Source organism: Podarcis muralis, chromosome 3, assembly GCF_964188315.1.
Source record: "Podarcis muralis chromosome 3, rPodMur119.hap1.1, whole genome shotgun sequence".
Classification (NCBI taxonomy): domain Eukaryota; kingdom Metazoa; phylum Chordata; class Lepidosauria; order Squamata; family Lacertidae; genus Podarcis; species Podarcis muralis.
In genome coordinates, this window is record NC_135657.1 from 12,167,591 (window position 1) to 12,186,425 (window position 18,835).

General features: G+C 46.0%; 2 protein-coding genes across 5 annotated transcripts in view; both read right to left on the reverse strand.

Annotated features, from left to right (window-relative positions):
- The window catches only part of EML6 (EMAP like 6), a 175,782-nt gene extending 169,275 nt beyond the window's left edge, over positions 1 to 6,507 (reverse strand). For both annotated transcript variants that reach the window (XM_077925440.1, XM_028725094.2), the window contains exons 1-2: positions 6,400 to 6,507; positions 2,076 to 2,977 (exon numbers count right to left, since the gene is read on the reverse strand). In XM_077925440.1, coding sequence (XP_077781566.1) covers positions 2,076 to 2,272 — 197 coding nt within the window. In that variant the 5' untranslated portion in view covers positions 2,273 to 2,977; positions 6,400 to 6,507. The remainder of the gene's footprint in view (positions 1 to 2,075; positions 2,978 to 6,399) is intronic.
- A 6,991-nt stretch (positions 6,508 to 13,498) lies between these two features.
- The window catches only part of SPTBN1 (spectrin beta, non-erythrocytic 1), a 244,532-nt gene continuing 239,195 nt past the window's right edge, over positions 13,499 to 18,835 (reverse strand). For all 3 annotated transcript variants that reach the window (XM_077925439.1, XM_077925438.1, XM_028725090.2), the window contains 2 exons: positions 17,566 to 17,608; positions 13,499 to 15,035 (listed from right to left, as the gene is read on the reverse strand). In XM_077925439.1, coding sequence (XP_077781565.1) covers positions 14,823 to 15,035; positions 17,566 to 17,608 — 256 coding nt within the window. In that variant the 3' untranslated portion in view covers positions 13,499 to 14,822. The remainder of the gene's footprint in view (positions 15,036 to 17,565; positions 17,609 to 18,835) is intronic.

Sequence of the window (18,835 nt, forward strand, 5' to 3'; positions counted from 1 at the left end):
GAAGGGAGAGTGATTTTGTGCTCATGACTTGTTTGTGGGCTTCCTGGACAGCTCAGTTGGTCCCAGCGGGTGCTGATAATGCCAAGGTTGCGGGTTCGATCCCCGAATGGTACAGCTGCATATTCCTGCATTGCAAGGGGGCTGGACTAGATGATCCTCAGGAATTCATTTCAACTTTATAATTCTACGATTCCCACAGGCATCTGGTCAGCCACTGTGAGAACAGGATGCTGGACTAGTTGAGCCACTGGCCTGATCTAGCAAGCTATTCTTATGTTCTTATTATGGGAACAATCCAGAGTGAGCTGAGGCTCAGGTGCACCCCACTCCCCTCTCCCCCTCCTGTGTTCAAAAGCTTCCACTTTCCTTTTAAACTAACCACAATCAAGCATTATGTTTGAACCCAGATAAACTGTGGTTAGCTGAGTAAATCAGCTTCTAGGCTTCAGATGCAACAGCAAACCATGGCTAATTGAAATCAGATCGAAAACCTTCTGATTTTCTCAAAGTTTCACCAGAGCGAAGAAAATTATTATATACCATTATTTGTTGTTGTGTCCAAACCAGGCCAGTCTGTGAGCTTGACCCTCACTCTCACATACCAGGCCTTAACTGAAAGCAAGTCTTATGGATTTCAGTGAGGCTTACTTCCAAGTAAATAAAGAGTTGGTTACATGGAATGAACATTGAGCTGTACGGATCTGAGGGATTTATTTTCACAACAGCTATGATCTTCCAAGGGAGAAAGTGGGAAATCCCACTTTTTTTCTGGAAAAATCTAGAATTTGGAGCTTGGTGAAAAATCTAAAGCAGGTAAAATGATATTTCATAAACTATGCATATTATTGTCATGCTACAAGAAACATTCTGCAAATTAACACGCTTACATGGAAGAGCTGCAGATATGTCAGTCTAATGCAAATAATTAGAGGCACGATGATAAACCAGAAACAAAATGAAAATAGGAGCCACATTTGGTAGATGGGAACTTGCATACATGATAAGTTAAAGGAGGCAGCCCCACTGGTGAATATCAAGGAGAATCCAGAACTGTAAGTCAGATTCCAAACTAGTCAGATTCTACTAACAGGAAAACATGCTGGCTTTTAAATAGAAAGTTTCTGAATGCACAGGAAAATTTGAATGAAATTAGGACGACCCAGATATAAAATCCAACTCTTAATACACTTGGGAAGCACCGAGAGAATAGTAGAATGGGAGAGGGAAAATCCCAGCTGTTTTCCTGTATTACTTGTACAACTGTGTTTTGAAATAAATGACAATATATGCCTGTTTCATGATATAAACTTGAAAGCTCCCTTGTATACACAGACAACTCTCAAAAGCAAACAAGTATATTATCCTTCTGACATTCTGTGGCCGCACTGAGGCTTCAATCCAATGTCAATTTTCCTGGGAATAAGCAGCACTGAACTGAATGGGGCTTACTTCCGAGTAGACACCTACAGGAGGCATCGTGAGTCTCCAGCCCCCTCCAAAAAACAACCGACACCACAATCCTAAACAAGCTGGAGCAAGTCTTAGGTGGAAGCAAGTGTTACTTCCAATAAATGTATTGAGGAAGAGGACATAAGCTCTACCAAAGCGCTGAAATATTGGGTTCAGGAACAAAACCGACTGGAGGGAGAAAAGATGTATTACAGATTTATGTATCAGATGCCCAGATGTTACTGAGGGAACAGCATCATCTATACCTGTTATCACTGTACAGGCATTAGTTTTCAAAAACCAAAAAAATAATAATAATAATTGGACCAATGAGAAATAAAGTCTAGTTTTCCAGGAACACTGAATGACCTTCCCAATTCGGGGTGCAATTAAACTTAACCTCCACCAAGATCCTATGCCACACAAGAGGAAAAATACAGAGCAGATGAGATCCAGGTGAACACAGCAATTCGCATACACATCTTTGGATACATTTGCTTTCCTAAATTGCAAGAGGCATGTTTAAAAAAAACAAACGTGAGAAGTTGTGGGCTGCTTTGCCAAACCTTCCCCCCCTCCTCCCCTCCCTGCCCCCCTCCCCAGCCTGCCAGCCCACCGCTCCTTACCTGATAATGTCATCGTTGTGCCCCAGGAAAAATTTCTGGCTATGCTCTCTGGTGTTATAAACCACCCCGACTCCAGCCACGAAGTAAACCACTTCCTTGCCTGCCGTGTAGTACAGGTTGTTGCGGCACTGGTGACCCCTATACCCATATACCCACTCCAGACGCAGCTGGCATCTAGGAGCTGTCCGATCCGCCATGATAAGAGACGACCCCCCCCCTCCCTAGAAACACACAGGGGAAAAAGCTGGTGGTGCTGCCCTCCACCCCTGCTGTTCCTTGCCAGTTCCCCGGTTCCCTTCCTTTTACGAAGGCTTCCAATTCCTGCTTGGCTGCCAAGTCTGGGGGCTGCACTTTGCAATGCTGATGGTTTTCAGGGGAAAATGCATCCGGGCAAAGTCCTGCTCTGCTGCTGCTTCAGCCACCGCCACCACCGCTGCTGCTGCTGCTTTTGCTAGTGCCGAGCTGCCACCATAATCTTCTACTGCCAAAGATGAGCAGCTGCTGCTTTCTCCCTGTTTTGCAACCCAGGCAACTTGGGAGGAGGGGGGCAACTACACAGATGCAAATCAACGCTGTATGGAACTATTGCATGCCGATTCCACCCAAAGGAGCCTGTTCCGGGTGTCACAATCGCCCAGGCGCAGGACGCCGGTGGTGTGCTATGCTGCTTCTGCCCGACGCATCTTCTTGCAAGGGGAAAGTCACTGCGTTTTTTAAATATAGTTTTTAATATTTTTATAGTGGAAAAAAAGGTGCAGCTGGCACAGGAATCCGCCCGTTCTTTTCAAATGCAAGCAATGAGCTTTAATTCACTGTGTGATGGCTCTGAAACTGCGACAAAGTGGTTTCCTCTGGATTTTCATCTTAATGCATTTGCAACTTAGTGCAAAGACAGGAAATTTCTGGGGGAGGGGGGGAGGAAGGAAAGAAACCTTAATAAAAGCAAGCCATCCATACAAGTCGATCAATTTAATCACTCTACAGTATAATTTTTTTAAAAAAAATGTGTCAGTACCACCTGTCCACCGCACCCCACCTCCAGAACTAAAGGGAAGCATGTAGATAGTGATGAACCCATTTTTTTGCATATAGAAAAGCAATGAAATGGTCCTCATTTATCAAATAAAGCATATTAGAATTCCCCAGGGTACATTTTGTAAATCAAAATAAGGCATTCCCCCCCTTCTCACTCTTTCTCATAACAAGAATATTTCCAGTGGGCAGGGGGGGGGGGAACATGTATGCCAGTCTTGTGGTTTCTCATGATAACAAACTCGTCTCTACTACTAAATGCGAGGGGGGTGTTTCCAGAACATGCACACATGGCACACACAACCACTGCCCAATGGAGGTGAATTAATGAGACACTAGGAAGCAGTGACAAACATTATGGAAATCAGGAGGGGAAGGGAGGAGGGGGAAGTGTTCCCACTAGCTAGTTACATAAACGATACCACACAGCCAGAGCACAACTGCTCAAAGCAGTTTCCCCCCAATTTGTGCAGGGATCAGGAGGCACGGGTACCTTGAAGTCTGAGATACCATGAGGATGGAGGCAGAGAGTTGCCATCAGCTGCTAAGAATCTGCAGCTTCACTCAGCTATGTGGTTAACTTAGAAGGGGTTATCCCACCCTTTCAGAAGACATCTGAAGGCAGCCCTGTTTAGGGAAGCTTTTTATGTTTAATAGGTTATTGTATTTTAGTGTTCTGTTGGAAGCCGCCCAGAGTGGCTGGTGAATTTATACCCATCTGGCTGGGTATAAATAAATTATTATTATTATTATTATTATTATTATTATTATTAGCAGAGCAGCAACAGGAACTGAACGAGTTATCTTGCCCATCTCAAGTTTTTCCTTGCTGCCATCTCCTTCGCCTCCTGTGTCTTTGGGATTCCACTGCAAAAAGGACCATGGTCCCTATTCAGCTCAGCTCCACTTCTTAACACTGAATGGGACCTTGAAGGTGACATCCAAACTTAGTCAGATATTCAGGTATACTCTAAATATGACCAACACTAGGTATCACCCTAACAGGTCGTTATTTTCACCATGTCCTCTGAGAAGGACTTAGTTGGATATCACCCTCATTTAATGATCCAAAGACTCCAGCCTTGCAGCCAGCCACTATCAGACCCAGGGCGAGAAACTATTTCTTCCATGCAAGATCCCTCTGCTCACACATCCCTATCAAGGTGGAGCAACCGGTAATTTCATTAATTGCAAGGTTGCCATGCAGGTGGTTTGAGACCTTTCCTGCGAAAAGAACCTAGTAAACAAGGAAAGCAAGGGAATTAGAGAGAGAAAAGGTCCACAACTTTCCTGTTTTTGAGAACCATTTCTTCTACAGGTAGTTTAGAACAAGTTGATGAAACCTACGGCACAACTGAGGCCACAGAGATAAGCCCCATTAAAGGCATGGTAGCTATAGGTTAAATAAAAGCTGTGTGTAGCTGAGGATCTTGATTTTAAGCAGTAAGAGCAAAATATTACAAAGACTACTTTCCCTGTGTGAGAGAGAGCTTACAAACCACACGGAATGAAGTGGCAGCTGTGCAAAAACAAACACAATTTGTATGTGCTCAGATTTCCCCCTGCTGCAGTTATATCAGAATCTACAGAGCAGTCACCTTGACAATCAAAATGTATTCTGGACCTACCTTATCTTACTCTGTAAAAGCACCCCATACGCCAAGGGTGACATATCAGGCAGGGCTTACTATTTGACTGCTTCACAAATTCTACTTGCTTCCCTTCCTTCCACACTTATTTTCAGGATTTTTATTATTATTTTAAGTTTCATTGACAAAATAAGAGAATTACAACTACAGAACTCTGGCCAAGTCTTCCACATGGGGTGGAACTGTGCAACAAGGGCAATCTGTGAACGATGCAAGTTACTTCTCAGCAAGCATGACCAAAGGATCGAAATCATCCAAAACAGATGCAAGATCTACCTCTGGTTACTCAACAGTGTGCTCTAGCCATGCTCAATAGAACTATTCCTTTCTCCTCTGCATTTTCTACTGATTTTTACTCTACGAAAGCATCAACTACGTAGCAATGCTTAGTATTTTACTGTTTCACAAGTTCTACTGGTTAAGCAACGGTATTTAAAATAGACCCAGAAACAAAATTTCTATCCTCCCTCAGGATCTCAGGGTAGTATGTGCGGTTAATCTTTTTCTCTTTCCTCTCACCGGTAGGCTGTCATTGCCTGTAACTGAGCAAAGAGGTAAATGGCAGCTTCATGGGGTTAGTTAAACCCCAATTTATTTCATTGGGCCCACCCTAAGCAAGACCAAGTCGGCACCTAACCCATAATCAAGCAAACAAAATATCCAGAACACCGAATCAGCCAGTGTCCTTGGAAGACCCCACTTCCCAGTATTAAGAAACAGACCTTGGGTGGGAGAAGGACTTCTATTCCCTTCAAGGCGCAATTCTATAAACTGCGACCATGTCCCCTCTCCCCCCACAAAAAAGGAGGTTTCAATCCTGCATGCTCTTATCTGGAAAAATGCCCCACTGAACTCAGTAAGGGCTTAGTGCTCAATTGGTAGAGCATCTCAGAGTCGTGGGTTCGAGCCCTGAGTTGGGCAAAAAGATTCCTACATCGCGGGGGGTTGGGGGTTGGACTAGATGACCTAGTGGTCCCTTCCAGCTCTACAATGCTATGATTCGAAGCAGAGGCAGTGCCTCAATTAACAAGACTGCCTTTCCTGGAAAGGTGCTGCAAGCCATGCCTCCTTCCTGCTTCCTCTGTGTCAAACGCAATGCCCTTCAACAGTGTGACGGTAATTATTAGTATATTAATAACGGCCATTTTTCTAGGGGGGAGAGAGGGCAAAGCAAAACACTTCGGGCCAAGTCTCCTCATAACATAGCTGTCAACTATTCCCTTTTCTTGCGAGGAACCCTATTCGGAATAAGGGAATTTCCCTTTTAAAAAAAAGGGAAACGTTGACAGCTATGCCTCATAAATATATATACAGAGGGGAGCGACTGCACATTTTGCCTCCTCAAACGCTAAAAACTTCGTTTAAGGAGAGCTGAGAATCCAGGATTCTTAGAATAATGTCCGCGATAAGATGTGATGAATATACCAATTGCAGGGAGGGAGGGAAGTCAAGACTTGGCAGAGTCAAAGGGAATATATGGTAATAGTAAGGATTGTTAGAAAAAGAATATCTAAAGAAAATAATAAAAATTTACTTGGAAAAAAAGAAGAGAATCCAGGATTCTTATCACTAATAATACTAATAATAATAATAATCACGACGCTCCCCCCCCCCCGTCACAAGACAGTGATTTTGACTGTCACCTGTCATGAGCAGAAGGGACGCCTATGAGACTGGAAGCCAGGAGAAGAGGAGGAGGAGAGCAGGAGACCGCACGACAAGGCGAAGGGACCTTCGTCGCCCTCCTCCTCCTCCTCGGCCGCCTCAGCTTTCCCCCCCCCCCCCCCGCGCGTCACGCCGCCTCGTCCCCGCCCTGCCCTCCGCTCGTCTCCTAGGCAGCCCCGGCCAGAAAGCGCCTCATCATTCGGCGGGAAAGGGAGGGAAAGCGCAGCTGCGTCACCATCGCCTCACCAGCAGCAGCAGCAGCATCTGGCGCATCCCCTTGGAAACCCCGCGGATTCCCACGCGCCCGCCCGCCCGCCGAGCCAAGCCGCCTGTGGCCAAGAGGCTCACGGGAAGCGCAGTTCCAAGCCCCGCCGGCCGCCGCGGGGAGAGCGCGCGGGGGGACTCCATGTCCCAGGGTGCCGAGCGCAAGCGGCCGCGCCTCGCCTCGCCCGGCTGAGCTGCTCCGCTCGTTCCCCGTCTGTGCGCCAGATGCCTCTGGGCGGTTTCATAGAATCATAGAATCATAGAGTTTGAATAGACCACAAGGGCCATCGAGTCCAACCCCCTGCCAAGCAGGAAACACCATCAGAGCACTCCTGACATATGGTTGTCAAGCCTCTGCTTAAAGACCTCCAAAGAAGGAGACTCCACCACACTCCTTGGCACCAAATTCCACTGTCAAACAGCTCTTACTGTCAGGAAGTTCTTCCTAATGTTTAGGTGGAATCTTCTTTCTTGTAGTTTGGATCCATTGCTCCGTGTCCGCTTCTCTGGAGCAGCAGAAAACAGCCTTTCTCCCTCCTCTATGTGACATCCTTTTATATATTTGAACATGGCTATCATATCACCCCTTAACCTCCTCTTCTCCAGGCTAAACATGCCCAGCTCCCTTAGCCGTTCCTCATAAGGCATCATTTCCAGGCCTTTGACCATTTTGGTTGCCCTCCTCTGGACACGTTCCAGTTTGTCAGTGTCCTTCTTGAACTGTGGTGCCCAGAACTGGACACAGTACTCCAGGTGAGGTCTGACCAGAGCAGAATACAGTGGCACTATTACTTCCCTTGATCTAGATGCTATACTCCTATTGATGCAGCCCAGAATTGCATTAGGCTTTTTTAGCTGCCACGTCACACTGTTTCCTAACGGGGCCGGGGTGGCTTCTTTGGAGAGGGGATCGCGCACAATGAATAAAAGGGAAACTGAATAAGATTCAGTTCTGGACTCGGAGCGCCGCCCACCACAATGGGTTTTGCTGTTGTTGTTTAGTCGTGTCCGACTCTTCATGACCCCATGGACCAGAGCACGCCAGGCATCTCTGTCTTCCACTGCCTCCCCCAGTTTGGTCAAACTCATGCTGGTAGCTTCAAGAACACTGTCCAACCATCTCGCCCTCTGTCGTCCCCTTCTCCTTGTGCCCTCCATCTTTCCCAACATCAGGGTCTTTTCCAGGGAGTCTTCTCTTTTCATGAGGTGGCCAAAGTACTGGAGCCTCAGCTTCACGATCTGTCCTTCCAGTGAGCACTCAGGGATGATTTCCTTAAGAATGGAGAGGTCTGATCTTCTTGCAGTCCATGGGACTCTCAAGAGTCTCCTCCAGCACCATAATTCAAAAGCATCCATTCTTCGGCAATCAGCCTTCTTTATGATCCAGCTCTCACTTCCATACATCACTACTGGGAAAACCATAGCTTTAACACAATGGGTTTTACTTCTGAGTAAACGTGCACAGGAGTTGCACGCTCCTTGCGCCGCTTCAGTTTCTTGTCCGTGTGTGGCATATTTTTAGGCTCGGAAAGCTTTCCGATTTAGCCTGATCGCCTGTGAAGCTTTACTCATAATTCAGCTTTACCCTAAATTTAGTGGGGCTTGGGCTGCAATTCTACACCCGCTTTCATGGAAGTGAGATCCTCTCCAATGAGCATTTACCGTATTCTGATTTATTTACGGGAACCGCAAACAAAGGTCATTATTTGGCAGGGGTGGGGGTGGGAGTGAGCCTGTTGCAGCAAATCCACTTTAATTATGCAACCTGCATTTGCAGGATGCAATTTCTTCTGTTGGTTCAGATGTACGTTTTATGGTAAGCTCCTTGCGCATTTTATAGCTGGTACAAAGCTTTCAACGAATTTGTAATTTTTAAAGCTCTGGTTCAGGTTAGCAACAAGATTTCCAACACATTACTGCATATATGGGGCCTTTTTTTGTCCCCAAACCAATGAGGAGGAGGTGAGAGCTCAGCTTCAATGCATACCATAAGGTTGTGGTTCTCAAACTTGGGTCCTCTGCTGCTGTTGGACTACAATTCCCATCATCCCCAGCTAGCAGGATCAATAGTCAGGGATGATGTGAGTTGGAGTCCAACAACAGCTGCGAGTGCAATTTTGAGAAACCTTTGCCAACCTGCCACCTTCCAGGTGTTCTGGACTACCACTCCCATCAGCTCTACACCCCAGCGCTACAAATCTGATTAAAGGTAAAGGGACCTCTGACCATTAGGTCCAGTCGCAGATGACTCTGGTGTTGCGGCGCTCATCTCGCTTTATTGGCCAAGGGACCCAGTGTACAGCTTCCGGGTCATGTGGCCAGCATGACTAAGCCCCTTCTGGCGAACCAGAGCAGCGCACGGAGACGCCGTTTACCTTCCCTCCGGAGTGGTACCTATTTATCTACTTGCACTTTGGCATGCTTTCGAACTGCTAGGTTGGCAGGAGCAGGGACCGAGCAATGGGAGCTCACCCCGTCGTGGGGATTCGAACGCATCTGATTACGACTCTGCTAAATGTGGCTGATGGGAGTTGTAGTCTAAAACACCTGATGGGCAGCAGGCAAAGGCTGTCGTGTGCCCTGGAGATGGCTGGGGTGTGAACTACCTCCCCATTGAGCTCACAGCTTCACCTTCCCAAGGTAGGCTTGGGATACACCTGCTGCTGACCAGCAGCCTCTGACACTTTTCCCATTGGGGACGGTGGCATTTTTTTTTTTGAAAAAATCCCCCTTCCCTTCGAAGGGCACTTGGCACTGATCTCCTCCTGAAACTAAACAGGTCTGCCCTTCTTGGCTGTTGGATTTCCTAGGAGTCACAGGGAGCCTGTATGTCAGTTATTATAATAATATAATATAATATAATATAATATAATATAATATAATAATATAATATAATATAATATAATATAATATAATATAATATAATATAATATAATATAATATAATATAATATAATCCAAAACATCTGGAGAGCACCAGGTTGGGAAGGCTGGCATTTGTTTTCTCCAACTTCCTTCCATCTTATTTTTCCCTCTGGCAACTGCTGCAGCCAGTGTGGTGTAGTGGTTAAGAGCAGTAGACTCGTAATCTGGGGAACCGGGTTTGTGTCTCCACCGGGTAGTGATAAAGAGGGATATCAAATCCAAACTCCTCTTCTTCTCCTCCTCCTTCTCCTCCTCCTCCTCCTCCTCCTCCAATGCTCTTCCTCCCCCCCTTATTTTTCTTGATACAGAGGCATGATTTGTTTCCCTGGAGCCCAGGTTACAGTCCTCACTTCATAATCGCACTGGTTTCCTGTTTGTGCACCAAGCAGTTCTAATGAAAAACTTCCCCACAACCAAACCTGCAAAGAAACCCAGAGGTTTTTGTATTAGTTTATAGATTAGATGATTCACCGATGCACATTTGGTAAGGAACATAACCTTGTTAAAATTAAGCATTTCTCTTGCTCCTGCGCCCAGTGGTTTAAAAAAAACCAAGGCACAATGCACTTCCAAGTCATGCTATGTAGAAATTCCAAACAATGTTGATTTAAAAGTCAATCTTATTATACATTGGGGGTGAGCATGGGCACCAGGGTAAATGGATTTACTTCCAAGAAATCTGCATAGAATTGCAGCTTCTATTATTCGGACAGGTGCAGTGTGAAATGTTTTGCTGAAATGATCTGATAACTCTATTTGTTCAGGGTAATATTCCTCTGAACCGCATACACATTAGTGAAATTCTGTGTAGAGCAGTGTTTTGATTTCCTAGGAGACTAAGCGAGGGGAGCGTCAGAACCCCATCGTACTGTTTTGGGTTACATTTCACTTTAAAACCCTTCTGCGTTATGTAGCTAAGCTGTTGAATTTCAACAGAGCAGGAGGATGACGAACTAATTGCTCTAGGAACTATTTCCCCACCAACACCACCGATACAGCTCTCATGGCAGTTAAGATCTGTTGGGACACTCCTGTCCTTGGTTGCTATGGCTGAGCTTTCTATAAACAGCAACAGAGCTTTCAGAGCATAAATGCTTTGTTCATTAGGGCTTCCTCTCCTCTGGTAATGTGCCAAAGTAGCACACACACAGAGAGAGATGCAGGATACAAAAGGTGATTCTATTTATTTTATTTTTAACCTGGGCCAACGGCTGTTGGTTACAGAATGAAGAAAAGTGGTATTATTACTCTTTGATGTATGTTGAAGTGAATCTTTGAGGCTTGGGGAAGCTGACAAACTTCCCACTAGAAATGGCTTAGCTAAAGGTGCCAGGGAGCAAGGCGTTTTCCACCCTCCATCCTTGCAAGTAAACAGTATTAAGCTAGTTCAGGGACACATATGAGTGGAGCAAAAGCACCTAGGAAGAGCATAGAGTAAGACCAGTGAAGGGTGTAGCCTAGGAGGGGGCCTGGCCTGGCAATTGCAATATGCAAATGTATAAATAATTATTATAATTTAAGTGGAAAAATCTCACAACAGTAGAAAAGACCGTGACCAGTGTGTCCTTGCTCTGTCTGCAGTCTGGATGCTAATTGTTGATGGGCAACATCTGAACATGATGCATGGTGTATGTGAAGACTATTATAAATGTTCAATCTCTGCACATGAGTATCAGCTTGTCAGATGGAACCACCCCACTCCCCTCCTCAATGCTAGTGGTTTTCAAGACACACACACCCCTGAGCCAATTTCAGCCAATGAGAGAAGCACTTGCACAGGGCTTTTGCTGGTGGGGTTAATTAGGTAAATCCCACCCACGTTATTTTGCAGGGTGGGAAAATGCAAATCTGCTAATATTTGTATTGCCCTCCAGTTACTTAGCACCATGTTTAAGGTGCAATGTTGTTGTTTAGTCGTGTCCGACTCTTCGTGACTCCATGGACCAGAGCACGCCAGGCACTCCTGTCTGCCCATTCATGGATCATTGCCTAGCCGTGGCGAAGGGGCTTGAATAACTCAGAGAAGCTATGAGCTATGCCATGCAGGGCCACCCAAGATGGACAGGTCATAGTGGAGAGTTTTGACCAAACGTGATCCACCTGGAGCAGGAACAGGCAAGCCACTCCAGTATCCCTGCCAAGAAAACTTCATGGACAAAGAAAACAGGCATATAAAAGGTGCAATGAATCAAGTATAAATACATGGAGAAAGGGCAACTACTAAAATATTTTTTAAAAAACCCCTGCATTTTGTAAAAGCGCCTTTTCTCTTCTTTCTTACTGCAGATAAAACAGTTCACTTCGCACCAGCCCTGTAATCAGCTAAATGAAGGTTGTTTTAAACAGCAGCTTTCTCTGAAAGATACTTAGGGACCGTAGCTAAGCCCTCACAGAGCTTCAGTTCCCAGCAGCCTTAATAAACTACAGTTCCCATGATTCTTGTGGCGTCGAGAGATGTGCTTTAACTGTATTGTGTGCATGCAACCTTAAGGAAAGGAGCTGCAGTTCAAAATACGCTTGTGGTGGCAAATTTACCTATTAATTCCCTTGGAGTAAAGTCACAGATGTGGAGGCATGGATCTGCTTCTGTGCATCACAGCTGCCATGTTTGGAACAAATTGCTAGACTGTACTGTGTGTCTGCATTAAAACAATGGCAGAACTAAACTGTGTGATTTAGCTGAAGTTGAAAATAAGCGTTACTGTACAGTATCCAATATAGTGCACCACTGAATTTAATGTGCACCTCAATTTTCAAAAGCTTGAAACCAAAGAAGAATTTGCTGGCAAATGTAAATGCGCCATCCAATCTAATTCTTGCGATGTAATTTGGCCATAAAAGGTAAATACGGTATTTTTTCAGCTTTGAGGCTGCCTTACCAAGAAGATAGCAAGGTTTGGGGTGGTGATAGTCTGCAAGGCACAGTGTACATGGCTATGAGCTGGTTGGGTCAATGGCCTGACTCTGTATAATGCTACTTCGCATGTTCATAAGCCACAAGTCCAGATGCAGAGGGAGAGAGGTGAAGAAGGAAAGAAAAGATCAGAATGCCAGGTTTGGCAAAGGGCGTCAAATCATTTGGTTTGTGAATTCCACTACCAGCTGGTCACACTCATTGTAATATAAAGCAGAGGTGACAATGCACATACCGGGATCCTGGGAGGTTGAATCTATAAGGAAGAGCAGATAGTCCAGTTGGGTGGCATCCATCTATTTTGGGAGACAAAGGAGGAGGGTGCCCTTGGGGGTGAAGTCAAACTGTTGGAAGGTTATATATAATGTTTGTTGGTCATTAAGTGCACATAGTTTGTGTTTCAATTAAAGTCAAGTATGAATGCCTGATTTCCCTTCCAATTTTACTGCTTCACAAAGGATTGTACCCAAAGGAAATATCTGTTCCGCCCCCGCCCCTCTCCTCTCATGTGGGAATCTACCTAATCCCAGCTTCCCATGTTCATCCAAATAAGATTTCATCAAGACCTTTCATAATAAATGGACCCCTGACCATTAGGTCCACTCGTAGCCAACTCTGGGGTTGTGGCGCTCATCTCGCTTTACTGGCCGAGGGAGCTGGCGTACAGCTTCCGGGTCATGTGGCCAGCATGACTAAGCTGCTTCTGGCGAACCAGAGCAGCGCATGGAAACGCCGTTTACCTTACCGCCGGAGTGGTACCTATTTATCTACTTGCACTTTGACGTGCTTTCAAACTGCTAGGTTGGCAGGAGCAGGGACCCCATCGTGGGGATTCAAACCACCGACCTTCCGATCGGCAAGCCCTAGGCTCAGCACAGCGCCACCCGCATCCTACCCATCCCCAAATCAATATCTGGTTTCTCCACCCACTTTTAAAAGGGAGAAGCAGGAAGCAGGAATCTGAACATGCCAGGCTTAGTTTTAAAAGCATTTTAATGACATAGCATATATTTAACAGATAGGGTAAAAGTCTAGAGGTACAGTTCCATACAACCGAAAGCCAGTTCCAGTACTATCCTGACTACAGGCCCAGTCATTGAGAAGTCATTCCTATTAAATGTATTTCTTTTTTTTTTCTTTCTGATTGTGCAGTAAGATGAAAATTGTTCATTACAATAGTTACAGTGACAGAGAAATGCACACTATGTATCAAAGAGCAAAAGGTAATGTAGCAAAATTATAACACAGTGTAGCTGCTGACAAGCAAGTTAACCATTGGAGTAACATTTTTTTTGTTTTTGTTTTTTTTTCTTCCAGTAAATGCTTCAGTTCCACTTTTACACTTAATCGATGATTTTAAAGGGTTTTGTTTTTTTTAATTATACATCTAGCCTTATTATACTTTTTTTTACTAGAATTATCTGAAACATACAATATAATGTATTTCAGCAAAAAAAATTAATCAAAATTACAGATTATTTAAAACCGTTATCAGTATGCTAAGTCTTTCTTTCTTTTTTTCCAATACCAACATTCTTAACTGTCGTTGCCGGATGTGGGGTTTTGGCAGGGGGGGGGCGGTGACGGGGGGAAGAAAGCATCACGTCCATGTTTTAAGTTCACATAAACAAGATGCCCGGATATAGAAATGGTTTTGGCCTGTACGTTAAATGTTGAGCTGCACTCTTTTGTCACGGTAGAAGAGAATATGCCACCATTTCATTTACCGGGGTTAGATTCGCAGTGGGGAGAACCAAGTAGCCAAGGCTCAGCACGACAACCTCTGACGGAAGTGAAAAAAGTGTCTCTGTGTGTTTCTGTGTGTCTGTCTCTGTGGGCTTAGGAACTTTGCAAGCACCTTGTATTCCAATAACACTAAAATAGTGATGGGTTGGGGCGGGGTGGGGCACTGTTGTTTATCAAGACAGCCTCAAAAAATCGAGGAACAGTTTAAATAGTAAAGATCTAATCTACATTAACCTCGTTAAAAAGAAAAAAGAAAAAACCAGAGAAAGAAAAGGAAGGAAAACAACGAAAGGAAAAAAAACAACCAAAAACCTGGCTCTTCGCTTTTACTCAGAAGCTGCCCAATGCACCTCAGACGTATTTGTAACTTTAGAATCTTTTTGTGTATTTTTTCGTTTTGTTTTAAATGCTCTATAAATAAAAAAAATTTAAAAAATTAAATCACATTGAGGAACATTAGGCACAGAGAGTAATGTATTGGTTCTGAGCTTGCATGCTGGAATTCCACTGGAACGGTCGAGAGAGGTGCAGCGTGTAAAAGATAGGAGGGAGTTCACTTCTTTTTCCCGAAAAGGCTGAATCTCTTCTCTTTGTCTTTCTCCTTCTCTTTCTCCCGCTTGCCAGGACTGGACTCGCTGGTTATTGTCACACTGGCTGGCAGGGTCTGGGCGCGGCTCGTCGCTGGGGTGCTGTGTGTGCTTGTGGACAACTCGGCTTTGTCCGAGATCGCAGAGGCAATGGCCTGGATCCATGCGTTCATTTCCTCCTGTGGGGGGGGGGGGAGGCACGACAGGAAGGTGTTTAAAAAGAGAGAGAGATTTCAAGGAGCCCCAGGCCTTCCCACGCTTTGAAAATAAATAGCTTAAGGCAGTGGTTCTCAACCTTTTTGCGCCCATGGCTCCCGTAACCAACTACAGTGGTACCTCGGGTTACATACGCTTCAGGCTACAGACTCTGCTAACCCAGAAATAGTACCTCGGGTTAAGAACTGCTTCAGGGTGAGAACAGAAATCGTGCAGTGGCGGCGCGGCGGCAGCAGGAGGCCCCATTAGCTAAAGTGGTGCTTCAGGTTAAGAACAGTTTCAGGTTAAGAACGGACCTCCAGAACGAATTAAGTACTTAACCCGATGTACCACTTAACCCAAGGTACCGTGGCACCTCGATTTTCGAAAGTCTCCATTGCCGAACGCCGAAAACCCGGAAGAAAATGCTTTCGTTTTCGATCGCACCTCAGAAGTCAAGTGGCTTCCACTGAGTTTTTTTTCAATTTTCTCTATTTAATTTGCAGGCTGCTCTTTGCGCCTCGCTTTTTGAAAGTCGAACAGTCTTCCAGAACAGATGACGTTCGAAAACCGAGGTACCACTGTACTCTGTTCCTGCAGCACCCCTGTGGGGCTCAGGAGCCCAGTTATGTCACCCCTTGCCTGCCGAGCTGGCAGCCTCTCACCCTTTTTCGAACACCCTCCCATGTGGAGTGTTCCCTCAGCCTCCTCTCCTTCCCCCCTTGGGAGTCCACTGGGCAGCCGCTGCTGCCACCCCGGTCTCTGAGCCACCCCACCCCAAAGAGAGTAGTCTCCTCACACTGTCCCACAGCGGCCTGGGAAGAGGATGGCCTTAGTGGCCCAATGGAGACTGGCCAAAGGAGAACGAGAGGCCGGCACCTTACTTTGGGCGGTAGCAGTGGGTGCTGCTGGGCTTTTAGGGTGGAAAGGCTCCCCTTCAGCACCGGGCACTCAGCTTCCAGGGAGGCCTCGCACACAGCAAGCAAAGCAAAGGCCAGTGCCTGCCTGCCCGGCCTCCCACTCGTCTGTCCATTCCCAACAGCAAGTGCTGGCGGACTGACCATCTGGGCTCCCTCGCCCGCTTGCTTGCTTACTCCAAGGCCGCCTCAGCTCCTGGCAATCAGCGCCCCCTGGCCAGTCCCAGAGGCACCATTCACCTGGGGAGCTCTTAGCCAGGGCTGCAGCAACAAACAGCCACACAAGCCTTTGGGAGGCAGACACATAAGAGGGCATCAGAGGAGGGAGGGAAGGAAAGAGGGACAGAGGCCAGTGTTGCTTGTGGCACTCCTGACCATCACTGAAGGCACCCCAGGATGCCACGGCTTCCTGAGATTTCCCCAGGGGTTGGTTAAGGTAAAAGGTAAAGGTAAAGGTACCCCTGCCCGTATGGGCCAGTCTTGACAGACTCTAGGGTTGTGCGCCCATCTCACTCAAGAGGCCGGGGGCCAGCGCTGTCCGGAGACACTTCCGGGTCACGTGGCCAGCGTGACATCGCTGCTCTGGCGAGCCAGAGCCGCACACGGAAACGCCGTTTACCTTCCCGCTAGTAAACGGTCCCTATTTATCTACTTGCACCCGGGGGTGCTTTCGAACTGCTAGGTTGGCAGGCGCTGGGACCGAACAACGGGAGCGCACCCCGCCGCGGGGATTCGAACCGCCGACCTTCTAATCGGCAAGTCCTAGGCTCTGTGGTTTAACCCACAGCGCCACCCGCGTCCCTCCAGGGGTTGATTATCTTGGCATAAAGGTCAGTGGAGACTGTAGAGCTTAGGCTACGTCCCCCACTCTCATCACCGCAAAAATTCTGCAACCGCCCCCTGAAACGTGTGTGCCCGTCACAACAGAGACAACAGAAATTCCAAAGCTGTCTAGCGTTGCGATGTCATAACACATATGCAGAGTGAAGGTGTCTGTCAAGCCAGAAGCCCAGTGTTTCCCAAATTTGGGTCTTCAGCTCTTGCTGGACTACAACTCCCATCATCCCTAGCTAGCAGGTCCAGTGGTCGGAAATGGTGGGAATTAGTAGTCCAAAGACAGCTGGAGCCCCAAGTTTGGAAAACACTTCAGTAGACACTGTGCTGGGAAGTTTTTAATGCTTGGCGTTTTATTGTTTTTATATTTTCCTGGAAGCTGCCCTGAGTGGCTGGGGAAACCTAGTCAGATGGGCGGGGTATAAATAATGAAATAATGAAATAATAATAATAATAATAATAATAATAATAATAATAATAATAATTATTATTATTATTTCAAAAGGGGAAGGGCTGCTGCTCAACGCACATGATCCGGGTTCAATATTTGGCATTTCCAGGGAGGGCCAGGAGAGGTGCCCTGTCTGGAATGCCAAGCCGCATCGACAGTAGTGAGTTTGATGATTTGGTGTATGGCAGCTTCCGATGTCCTATTGCTTTATGCAGAATGCGGCTTCAGGAGATCGCGGTGACAGCAAGACACCAGTAGCACCAACATGACTTTAGAAAAAGAAGAAGAACCCAACAAGGGACAGAAACTTACATCGTCTTTGGCTTGGAAGAGGTACTCATTGCCGTCAGTTAACCTGAAATTCAGAACGACAACATCAGGATAAAGAAGGTGCTCTTGCCAACCAATCGGGAGCAACAGGGACTGCGGACCTTGTTATTTTCGCACCAGTTACCCCGCAAAAGGCTCGTTGTTGGCGGACGTACTGCCCACCCCAGTTTTAGAGGCACCTCGTGTATCCCGACACGTCCTTGTGTGCTCCATCCCTGAAGTAGACTGAGCACTTCAGAATTTGGAAGTAAGACTTCAGTACATTGCAGTGTTCCTAGTTCCCTCTTCTCGATGAACAAAGCCAGAATAAATCATGCAAAACAGCAAAACTTGTGGGCTAAATTACGCAATTATTCCCAATTTGCACAAATTTATTCAGCTCATACCTGGCAGGGGTGTTTTCTTGGTGCAGAACTAGGATGTCTGAAACTGGACTGTTTGTTTTTTACATTTTTACTTCCCCTTGAAATGTATTCAACAAGATTTATATACCTCTTAATCACCAAAACTTCTAAGTGGTTTACATAAAGTATAAAATACACATTAAAATTACTGATAAAATCAGATTATTATTTTTTTTAAAGTTAGCCTAACATTTTTCCAAATTAAAATCAGTGGTTTTAAAATTATATATTATAAAATAAAATTATATATGATGATGCATGCTGAATTCCTTGAAAGAGTGGAAAAAATATTAGGTGCTCATCAGAGGTCCTTTCACATTTATTCTGGGCGCAACACATTTCAAGTGGCCGATTGGAGATTCCAGTGCCGCTGTGCTCCAATTCAGCGGGGGAACGTGATGGGATGCTCAGTCTCAATGAGATACAAGAACTAGAAATCCTTGCTCATTTGGACTCTCTTTGGCTTCAATGAAGAACCTTTACAATTTCCAAAAGCGTCAATTCCTCCCCCCCTTTATGGGTTGGGTGCTTCTCTGTTGCTCTCTGCTATTTTAATAAGCGTAATAATCTCTCCCTGGCTTTGTGAACTGCTTAAATAAGGCTTCCTTGCTTTGCCTTGTCTGCTTAAAGGTAAAGGTACCCCTGCCCGTATGGGCCAGTCGTGTCCGACTCTAGGGTTGTGCGCTCATCTCACTTAAGAGGCCGGGAGCCAGCGCTGTCCGGAGACACTTCTGGGTCACGTGGCCAGCGTGATGAAGCTGCTCTGGCGAGCCAGCACCAGCGTAGCACACGGAAACGCCGTTTACCTTCCCGCTATAAAGCGGTACCTATTTATCTACTTGCACTTA